We start from the raw sequence: 12073 nt of genomic DNA, 5'->3' as shown, positions 1-12073 counted from the left end.
GACTTATGGATGTCATCACTGCGTATCTATATGGAGAATTAGATATTGACATATATATAAAAGTCTCAGAAGGACTTAAGTTGCATGATACGACTAACAAACCACGAGGTATGTTCTCAATCAAATTAAGGCGATCATTATATAGGCTAAAACAATCTGGGCGAATGTGGTATAATCGTCTCAGTGAGTATTTGATCAAAGAAAGATATGCCAACAATGTCATCTGCCCTTATGTGTTCATTAAGAAATCAAATATTGGTTTCGCTATAATGGCAGTATATGTTGATGATATGAACCTAGTTGGAACCCTTGAAGATCTAAATAAAACTGTTGAGTATCTAAAAAGTGAATTTGAAATGAAAGATCTTGGGAAAACAAAATATTGTCTTGGCTTGCAGATCGAGCATTATGCTAATGGAATTTTAGTCCATCAATCAGCTTACATGGAAAAAATATTGAAGCGATTTGGCATGGACAAGGCTTATCCACTTAGCACCCCAATGGTCATTCGATCTTTGGACATTAAGAAAGATCCATTCCGTCCAAAAGAAGATGATAAACTGGTCCTTAGTCCAGAAGTACCATATTTGAGTGCAATAGGTGCTTTATTGTATTTAGCACAATGTACTAGACCAGATATAGCTTTTTCAGTAAACTTGTTAGCCAGGTATAGCTCTGCTCCAACAATTCGTCATTGGAAGGGAGTCAAAGATGTTCTGCGATACCTTCGTGGAACAACAGACATGGACCAGATCCTTGTTGGATATACAGATGCTGGTTTCATCTCTGATCCGCACAAAGCCCTCTCACAAACTAGATATGTGTTCACTAATAGAGATACTGCAATTTCATGGCGCTCAACAAAGTAAACATTAGTTGCTACATCTTTCAATCACTTGGAAATAATTGCTTTACATGAAGCAAGTCATGAGTGTTCTTGATTAAGATCAATGATAAATCACATCTGGAATTCATGTGTCTACCTTCAAAGACAAACACTCCAACTGTTATTCATGAAGGTAATGCAGCCTGTGTTGCCCAGATGAAGGAAGGATTCATCAAGGGTGATAAGACTAAGCATATATCTCCAAGGTTTTTTAGTGCACATGAGCTTCAGAATGCTAAATTTATTGAAGTCATACAAATCCGTTCCAATGAAAATTTGGCAGACTTGTTCACCAAATCTCTACCAAAGTGCACATTTCAAAAGTTAGTGCAGGGAATTGGATTACGTCAGCTTACAAATTTGAAGAATGCGGAATCAGGGGGAGCATCCATGATACATGCATGTTGTACTCTTTTTCCTTCGATTAGGATTTTTCCCACTGGGTTTTTTGCTATCAAGGTTTTAACGAGGCAACATAAGCATGCTTAACACCATATCAACAATACGGTAAAGTTGTACTCTTTTTCCTTCGCTATGGTTTTTTCCCACTGGATTTTTCCAAGCAAGGTTTTAACAAGGCAACTGATGTTGATATATGGGCATCCAAGGGGGAGTGTTGTAAATAGTGGGTATGTATGCTATCATGCATACAGTAAACTTTTCATATGATTAATAGTGTAATTTGTTTGTTTCCAAGGTAATTGCTCTATAAATAGAGCATTATGAGTGTTCAACAATAACAATAACAAGAACAACAAGAAAAGAAAGAAAGCTAGGATATTTTCAGTATCCTCCTATTTCTCTCTTATCTGCAATCATTTTATAATATTTTACTACAGCCTCGCTCATATCTCTAGCAAAGGTTATCTCTCTAACTTTTGCCTATTTATAACATAAAACAGTTATAACATTGAATGTTATGTAGTATTAAAGCCATGTCGTTACTTTTGAATTGTGGTGAATGTTTTATCCTATTTTTGTCACTAGAACACTGGTTTCAGGCATTTCAATGTCATGGCTGCTAATGTAGTAGACCAAATGAAGCAATGAATAAATGAATGAGGCAAAGGAGAATCGGAATTTGAGATTTAAATTCGGAAAGGAAAGAATGATCAGAGTTAGGTGTCACATAAAGAACTTAAGGTGGGATTTTTAGGTTTTGGTATTTAGCCTATCTCAAACTACTTAAGCTACAAACTCTTTACCTACAATGCTGAGATTTCTAAAATAAAAAAATAGAATGGAAAAACTCTTTGCTAACTGCCAACATAAAAATATTATAGTAATCAAAACCAATATAAAGTCCAGACCATTCCAAAATTATTGTAAAAGTAAATAAATAAACAAACTATTAGTCTAATAGTATCATCTCTATTTTATTAATTGGTTCAAATTCATCTCTTAGAAAATTCATTATAGAAAATTTGTAGCATTGTAAGTGGTTCGTACTCTCAACTATGAAGAAGTGGGGTTATACTGTAAAATCAAGAGAAAAGATAATCTACACTCTTTTTAACCTTTTACATACTTCTGTTTAATCTTGTTAGTTGTTTGCTTTTGATTAATTCAATCTACCGATCAAAATAAAATAAAATAAAAATGTAGGAGAGACTAAAAAGATTATGTGAAAATTATCTCACTTCTAGTTAACAATATAAATGGTAGTCAAAATTTCTATATGCATATGCATTGCTTTTTTTGGGATATGGGATTCATAGGCTTAATCATGATCTGGTCAAAGAATAAATTTCTTGTGACATGTCACGTACCCATATATTATTGCCGTATGAGTGTAACGAATCATCTAAATCATACACATGCTAAAAAATTCTACGATCCATCATCCGACGACTATTGACTCTTTGGTCCCACACCCTTCCACCTTGGTCGTTATCCGAGTTCAGACAGTCAGAACTACATTCTTGTCACTCTACTCTAAACAATGATTTATTGTGACTTGTGAGCAAAGCTTCCCATGTATCAGACTCTAGAATGTTCTTGACTTCTCTCGATTGTATGTTTCCCTCCCAAAAATAGTGGAGAAAGTTACTAAAGCTCAACCTTTCAAGCGGGGCTGATAAGATTCCCACGACGGGACAAAATGGATTATAAACTTAACTAACGCGTTAAAGTAAAAGAAATGATCGGAAGTGGGTGTAGTCCACACTAAAAGCCATCTCACCATCACCATCAAGAAAACTTGGTTTGGCTGACAGCTCAAGAGTTAGGACTTTGAGTCTTTGGAATTAGGGAGAAAGAGGAGGGAGAAACAAGCCCTAACTAGAGATTCTTTGAGAATGAATCATTCAGCTACAAATATAGGTTGAGAACCATAGAGAAAGGATTCTCTAATCCCCCAGCTTCACGCAAAGAACCAAAAGAAACCCAAAACGGCACCATGCAAATAGAGTATTTTCCATAACTTCCCTCTGAGTATTCCAGCCATCGTAAGCCTTGCTGCCACCCTAGGAAGCCCATATTATCCAACAGCAAACACCATACAATCACCCAAGCTCTCTCTCTTTCATGCAAAACTGATAAACTTCTAGCTTCCACACCATGCCCCACTTGAGCAAGCCATTATTTGCTTATTTATATTATCTTCGAATCATTGATCCAACCGGGATATTTCCTAAGACATGCTAATTCTTTCGAGATATTTCGGAACATGGTACAAAACCGAACCAAGGGAGACAAGAGGATATTCTCAAAGCCTAAGTCCACCTAAACCTAAAAGTCTCCAACACTAACTGCCAGTATAAAAATATTATAGTAATCAAACGCATTGTTGTCAAAATAAATATATAAATAAACAAACTATCAGTCTAATAGTATTCATTTCTATTTTACTAGGCTGCTTCAAATTCATCACCTAGAAAATTCATTACAGAAAAATTGTAGCATTGTAACTAATTCGTATTCTCAACTATGAAGAAGTGAGGTTATACTGTCAAATCAAGAGAAATGATAATATACAATCTTTTTAACCTCTTACATATTTATGTTAAGTCTTGTAAGTTATTTGCTTTTAGTTTATTTAATCTGACGGCTAAAAATAAAAGAAATTATGAGAGTGACTAAAAGTAGTATGAAAAAATTATCTCACTTCTAATTAATAATATAAATAGCAGTCAAAATTTCTATATGCATATGCATTGTCTCTGTTTTTTTTTAGAAAAACTAATGAAAATGGTTTGAAAATTTTGAGTTTTAACAATAAAGACAAAATAAAGGGTAAAGTGAATAGTACCATGAATGACTTTTTAGTGTAAAAATGTGGTTTTTCGTTAAAGTGAACAGTACCGGGAGCTTTTCATTGAAGTTCCCTTTTTTTTTTTTTGATATGGGATTCATAGGCTTAATAATAATATTTTTGATCTGATCAAAGAATACATTTCATGCAACATGTCACGTAATCAAATATATGGTACCGCATGAGTATAACGAATCATCTAAATTATACACATCTGTTAGGAAATTCGGCGATCCCTCGTACGGACGAATGCTGACTCTTTGGTCCCACACCCCTTCACTTTGGTCGTTATCCGGTTCTGATAGTTAGAACTACACTCTTGTCACTCTACTCTAAACAATTATTTCTTGTGACTTGTGAGCAAAGGTCCCATGTTTTAGAGTCTAGAAAGTTCTCGACTTCTCCCGTATGTTTACCTCCAAAAAATGTTGGACAAGGTTAATAAAGCTCAACCTTTTGAGAGGGGCTGATAAGAATCATAAGATTCCCATCGCTGGACAAAATTATAAACTTAAATAACGTGTTAAAGTAACGGATAAAGTTAGAATGATCAAAATTTTAAACTAAATTTATAAATAAAATGATATGTCACCAACAACAAATAAGTATGTTCATTAATTTTTAAGTAATAATCCAATTGTTAACAACTACATATAATTGAGTTTACAAATTTAATTTCTCCAACGTTATTCGTAAATTAAAAAACACGATTATAATGGGTGGGGTCCATACTCAAAGCCATTTCCATCACCAACAAGAAAACTTGATTTGGCTGGCAGCTCAAGAATCGGGACTTGGATTCTTTGGAAGTCAAGGAGCACAGTGGCACTGACTTTACCTTTATATACAACTTCACTTTACTCTCTACTTCTTCTGCTTTGTTTTCTGAAGACAAAAACATCTGGTTTTCTTCTTTACAATTTTATAAAACATTTCTTCACCAAAAAAAAATAAAAATTATAAAACATTTGAAGGAGGAGGAGGAGGGATGGAAAACAGCAGCACCACCACCAGAACAACAACCGCACAATCGGTGCCGGACATGGTGGCTGCGATCAGATTCCATCCCACTGAAAAGGAAATGGCAGACTTCTTGAGGAAGAAGATGAAAAGTCACAAATCCCAAGCCTGCCACTTCCTCCCTGTCATCGATGTCTGCAAGTTCGAGCCTTGGGATTTACCTGGTAACCCATTATTCTATCTCACATTTTCTTTAAAACCCAGGTATATATTATTTTTCACGGTATGATTTTTGTGCATGCGTAGTATTGTTTTATTTGTTCAAGACTAGGTCCTCGTTTGGCGTCTAGGATTAGATTGGATGGAGGAGTTACTAGGTTGAATGAAGATATAGATGTTAGTTTCCGATATTTTGTGCCCAATTGAAGGTAGAAGATCAATTAGTCATGGGGGAAACTTGTCCCTTCCAATCCTTCCATGGTAGGATTAGGAGGGATAAGTTGGCTTGATGAATAATCCATCTTCTGCCTTCAACTTGGAAGTTGCATTCTTTTCTTCCTTCAACTTACATCGAGGGATCGTTCAGTGTGAAGGATTGGATTGTGTTGGATATCTCATCACATTCAAGGTATGTCTGATGGTATTAGGTGCGATTGGACATGAAGGAAACTTATTCCTTCAAATCCTGCCAATTTTGTAGTGATTGGAAGAAATAAGTTTCCTTATGAGTAATCCATCTTCTACCTTCAAAGTGGACAAATTTTTTTCATTTATCCCATCAACATAGCTTAAAGATTGTGAGTTATCCAATTCAATCAAATCCTAGGCACCGAATGGACCCTGAATCTAATGAGTTATTCAATCCAATATAATCTTTAGTCGTTATAAATTTTCATTATCTTGCTTTGTGTTGCAGAACGCATGTTCCCTGATTCTGTTTTTCAAGCTAAGGCGTGGTACTCCTTCAGCTGGTGTGATTACAAATACATAAATAGTCTTCGCTGCAACAGAGTCACAGAGCATGGCTTCTGGAAGATCACAGGCAAGCCGCGGGATATCAGCTTGAAATACTTCACTTGCAAAAAGAGGACATTAACCTTCCAAATCAAGACCTTCCAAGAAGGTGGTGCGTCTAAATCCGTTAGGACTGGCTGGATCATACACGAGTACTATTGCACTAAACCTAAGCAGGGTTCTAGTCCCCGTCAGGAGAGGGATCTGAAGAGGGACTATGTTATCTGCCTCCTGAAGTGTAAGCCAGTTGATTCTAAGTCTGATAAAAAGAAGCCTGAGGGTACATCAGTCTGTGATGATTTAGCTGATCCTGGTAATAGTGGCTACATTGCCTCTAGTCCTGGAGATGATCACACTGCTTCTGCTGCTGCAATGAATCATATGACTCCAGATACAGAAGAAGTTTTGGCATATAAAGAGCTAGAAGATGATCTACTTGGCAGTGGAAACCATGATCATGGTGAACCTGGTGGCGGTGTCTCATCTGATTCTATTGATCAAGCTCTACGTGACATGATTCATGAGGTTTGGTTTTATGTCCCCGTATCTTTTTTGTTTTTTGTTTTAATAAGCATGGAATCAATGGGAGGTTTCTGGATGTGTTGATCCTCTCTCCTTCATGACTAAGAGTAGTACCTTGTACCCTTGACGGGCATGAGTTAATCTTTCATGAAGAAAAAAAGAACTTTTTCGAACATTTTCTGATGTAAAATGTTAATATGTGGCACAAGAAGTGTATCAAAACTTAACACTTGCTTGTTTTGTGATTCTTAATCTGGCACTGGCAGGCTTTTGCTCCGCTAGGAGGATTTCTGGATTTACTCTTTCCTCCTCCTGAGCCACCTCAGCCACCTCAGCCGCATCAGCCACCTCAGCTTGGAAATGCTCCTGATATCTATGGTCATGAATTAGTTGATCCTGGTTCTGGTACTGGTGGCTGCATCCCCTATAATTTTGATAACCAAGCTGCTGCAATGAATCATATGGTTCCCAACAAAGAAGAAATTCTGGCAGACAAACAGCCAGAACGTGCTGTGCTTGGCAGTAGCAATCATGATGATGGTGAACCTGGTATCGGCATTTCATCTGATTTTATTTATCAAGCTGTAGATGATATGACTCTGGAGGTAAGGATGAATACTCGTTTTTAAACATTCTGATGTGAATTTTGGCAATACGAATTGCAAGAAGTATATCAAAATTTACACTTTGCTTTGTTTGGTGAATCTTAATATGGCAGTTTTATGATCAGCTAGAAAAAGATTTGGATTCACCCTTATCTCCTCCCGGGCCACCTCAGCCACACCAGCTAAGAAATTTTCCGGACGTCCATTGTGGCGAATTCAGTAACTGGCCATCTACCATTGGGGATAATGATTCTTATGATATAATTAAGAATAACATTGCAACCAATTATGATAACGAACCAGTTATCAACATCGCTTATAATTCTCAAAATCTTGCTCCAAATGAAAGGATTTCCGAGGTGAGAATGAACTTTTTATTATACGAACTTAATATGGTGCACCATAAATACATAAAACTTAACGGTTTGATCAGCTGGTCGTGATTCTACATCCAGGCTTATTCTCAGCCAGAAGAAAATCAGGGATCACCCTTTCAACGGTTTGATCAGCTACAGAATTACACATTGCAGTCATGTGCTCCTGCAGGTGAATATCCGAATTCACTCTTTCCTCGTCCCCAGTCACCTCAGCCACCTCAGCTTGGAAATGCTCCTGATGTCTGTAGTGATGAATCAATTGATCCTGGTACTGGTGGTTGCATGACCTATAATACTGATAACCAAGCTGCTGCAATGAATCATGTGATTTCCGACACAGAGGAAATTCTGACATACAAACAGCTAGAACTTGCTGTGCTTGGCAATGGTAATCATGGTGATGGTGAACCTAGTAGCGGTATTTCATCTTATTTTATTGATCAAGCTCTAAACGATATGATTCTGGAGGTGAGGATGAATACGCATTTTAAAGATTTCTGATGTGAACTTGGTAATACGAAACACAAGAAGTTACTCAGAATTTAACCTTGGCTTTGTTTTGTCCATCTTTAAATATGGCAGTTTCCTGCTGGGCTACAAAAAGATTTGGATTCACCCTTTCCTCCTCCCGAGCCACCTCAAACACATCAGCCACACCAGCTGGGAGATGTTCCAGATGCCCATATCGGCGAATTCAGTAACTGTCCATCTCCAATTGGGGATAATGGTTTTTATCTTACAAATAAGAACAACATTGCAACCAATTATGACAACGAACAAGTTATCAACATCACTCATAATTCTCCAAATTGTGCTACAAATGAAAGGATTTCCGAGGTTAGACTGAATTTTTATTACATGAACTGAATATGGTGCACCAGAAGTGCATCAAAACTTAACACTTGCTTGTCATGATTTTTCATCCAGGCTTATTCTCAGCCAGAAGAAAATCGGGGATCACCCTTCCAACTGTTTCATCAGCTACATAATTACCCATTGCCGTCACCAATATTGTTCTCAGAACTGGGAGAGCTTCTGCTTGCCAATACCTGTATTGGACACAACGAGTCGCAATCTTTCAATATGGAGCCTGCGACTCTTTTCCCGCAAAGTTCTTGAATAACAGAGGCATCGTACACTCTTTCCAATGGCTCCAACCTATGAGAGTCATTGGGATGGGTGTATGATGGGGATAGTGGAGTAAACCAGTGATACTAATGCTGAGTTACTCCACGGACGTGCAAAAGATTATTCTGCGTTAGCTATTGGAGAAACAGTCCAATATCGATAATGAACAACGATACCCTTATCTGTAGGAGAATATTAAGAGGGCCTTGTAAGAATGTGTCTTAAACTCGCATTATTACATCGTGATATTCTCCTACAAATAATTCAAAGACACCTTCAATTGTCTACATTTCTGAAACCAAGATATGTAGTCTTTGACACGCAGTATTGGTTTTGGACAATTATGTCCGAAATCATTGTTGTGTGCCACAGAATCTCCAAGTCCTGTACACTTCAACCTTGTTAGGTGAAATTTTGTTGGTACAAAGGAACACCTGAAAATGCAAATGGTTGAACTGCTATCTGGATTCTCCGAACCCAACGAGTCCAGATAAGGTAATAATGTCTTTTCTCAGAAGCATTATTTGAAGACGGTACTTCTTCTATCAACACAACTATAGATATTCCTCAGACAACTGCAATATCCACCAACATCCATTCCTGTTCACCCCCGTGGAGATGCTCCAAGACGGATCCGAATGCAGAGCAGTTTCAAGAAACAAGGTGAGAAAATCAAGCTGAAAACATGGAAGTGAATACTTTCTGGCTTTGCACCGTGATTAAATGAATGCTCTTATGCTTAACCTTCGACTCCGAGAAGCTATTTTCTACTTTCACTGATGTACTTAATTTGATTTCTGTTTGCAGGACTGTGAAGCTGCAGCTAGCGCATTGTATTGCTGTCTGCTCATACCGTCTGAAGCAGGCATGGAATGCGCAGCGAATTGGAAGGGTTCTTTCAATTTCCCGGAAGCATCTCCATTAAGCGATAAATCAAATCGTCCAGGGTAACAACGTTTCAATTCCAACCATGTCCTATGATTTTCGATCAAAAGCGGATTTGCTTTGTTCCGCCTTCACTATACAGGAGCTGCTGCTACACGGCTGCTGGAGACTCAACTGATATATTAACATAACCAGACACTTATGTGATGTCTTGGTTATGAAAGTTGGAGCTTTGAGTTCCATCCTTGATGGAGTAGTGGTTACAATTATATTTCAAAAAACATGTATGATCAAAATTGAAGGTCTTATACTTATCGATGACCTACTTTTTTAAGTGTGAAACACAAAAACTTGTATCTTTGTTAATATTGCTTTTATTATCATGTCTTTGAGAATGTTGTATCAAAAGAAAATATTTTTGTGAATGTGGTTTATTTCGAACATTTGAATGTTGAATGGAGTATTTTGTATTGGTTTTTCGCTTTATTTATGAAGTGTGGCAAATGTTTTCTGCTATTTTTGTCACTTAAATACTGGTTTTGGGCATTTCAATATCATGGCTGCTAATGTAATAGGCAAAATGAAGCAATGAATCAATGAAGGAGGCAAAGAAGAATTCGAATTTGAGATTAAACGTTGGGAAGAGAAGAATGGTTAAGAGTTAGATTGTTGCTGTGAAGAACTTAATTTGAAATATTTTAATTGTCAAATTTTCTACAGGTTGTTGGAGTTTTACTTCTTGTAAATCACTCGTGCTCTTAAAAAATCCAATCAAAATAAGTGCCACCAGGTGTAATTCATCTAAATTATACACGTGCGCAAGTATTACAAGTAAGCCATACCCATATACAAACTCGACATCTGTTATACTTTGAACTACCATTCTTGTCATGGACATGCACAGTTAACGTAGTGATGTAGTGCTCTGCCTTCATTCAGACTTCACTGGAATATATGTTTCCCTCCAAAAAAATATTGGAGAAAATTAACAAAGCTCAACTTACTTGGAGCATGTCCACCCCTCGAAATTGTCCCACCTATTGGTGATTAAATCGGACGAGGATTCTCTACCCTCCTATTCTCATCCTCTTCCATCCCATTCTTTCACATATTATTTTTTGTCTTATTATCTCTATTAAAAAATTAATATAACATGTTGATGTGGCTTAATCATGACCATTCAAATATGAGGGCATGGAAGGGTAGAGAGATTAGGAGGGTAGAGAATCATCATCCGATTAAATCCCCCAATTCCTCTAAAATCGGCTCCAGCGCATGCCTATTAGTAAGGCCATTTAGTGGGCCCATCTCCCTAGGACCGAGCAATCGGGCGAGCATGGCCTGACTCCTCGCTTGAGATTGTCTGACGTTAGAGTGACGTCACCTAGATATATAAATTTTGTCCGTCAGGCGCATGCAGTTCACACGCAAGTTTAGGCATTTGAGCTGATAACATGCAAGCGGTGAGGCTCGTGTGGCAGCGCACTCAGCTTCTATTCACATGAAACTTTGGATTTCATATTTGGGTTAGCAATAATGTGTTCCAATCAGTTATTTATTAAATATTATTTTCTCTACTTTTAAGCATGTTCAAAACATCTTAAGAGCCGTGTACCGCTGGTGATAAAAAAAAAAGGTCTTTCACCCGCACACAATAATGTGATTCAATAAGTTGTATTATTTTTTTGTATTTTTAAACACTTAAGAGGCACGTAGTGGCAATTATAAAAAATGTCTTTTGCACGTGCATAATAATGTGATTCAATTAGTTGTCAAATGATTTTTTTTTTTTTTAACAAACGATGTTTTCTATACTAAGGGGGAGGGGTGGACCTAGCCTCACAATAAGCTAGCAATAATGTAATTCAATCAGTTGTTTATTAAATATTATTTTCTCTATTCTTAATGGAAATTCAATATAATGTAGATGAAAATTGAAAGACCGATTTTATTATGTTGATTCAGCTGCTTTGATTGGTTTATGAGGGGTTTCTTCTAGCATGTTAGAATATTATTCATTTACTTCAAATATTTGACTTTTTTGTCATAAAAAAAAATATTGAAGCAATTAACGCATATAAATACATTTAAAATGTGTAAATCAAGCGTAGCACGTTGTAGTTCAAAAAATATCTTCTGCAAGCATGTGAGTGCATGCATGAAGGCTAGTCTGCTATGAAATTCAGCGATCCCTCGTACGGACGAACACTGACTCTTTGGTCCACACCCCTTCACTTTGGTCGTTATCTGGTCCTGACAGTTAAAACTACATTCTTGTCACTCTACTCTAAACAATTATTTCTTGTGACTTGTGAGCAAAGCTCCCATGTTTCAGAGTCTAGAAAGTTCTCGACTTCTCCCGATCGTATGTTTCCATCCAAAAAATATCGGACAAGGTTAATAAAGCTCAACCTTTCGAGAGGGGCTGATAAGAATAAAATGG

The 12073-nt window shown here is 37.0% G+C and overlaps 1 protein-coding gene across 2 annotated transcripts; it reads left to right on the top strand.

Moving 5' to 3' along the window:
• The first annotated feature begins 5006 nt into the window (after window positions 1–5006).
• Window positions 5007–10055, top strand: LOC103439459 (uncharacterized). 2 transcript variants are annotated; one of them, XM_017325504.3, is made up of 8 exons: window positions 5007–5323; window positions 6016–6638; window positions 6902–7240; window positions 7354–7599; window positions 7696–8085; window positions 8200–8454; window positions 8545–9408; window positions 9553–10055. In XM_017325504.3, exons 1-7 carry the CDS (start codon window positions 5128–5130, stop codon window positions 8734–8736), a joined length of 2241 nt encoding a protein of 746 aa, XP_017180993.3. In that variant the 5' UTR covers window positions 5007–5127; the 3' UTR covers window positions 8737–9408; window positions 9553–10055. The 2 variants fall into 2 exon arrangements, with proteins under 2 accessions (XP_017180993.3, XP_028961604.2); XM_029105771.2 differs by having other exon boundaries at window positions 5010–5363.
• The last annotated feature ends 2018 nt before the right edge of the window (window positions 10056–12073 follow it).

Source organism: Malus domestica, chromosome 07 (genome assembly GCF_042453785.1).
Source record: "Malus domestica chromosome 07, GDT2T_hap1".
Taxonomy (NCBI): Eukaryota; Viridiplantae; Streptophyta; class Magnoliopsida; order Rosales; family Rosaceae; genus Malus; species Malus domestica.
Note: the sequence above shows the minus strand (reverse complement) of the source record. Positions and strands in the feature narration are given on the sequence as shown.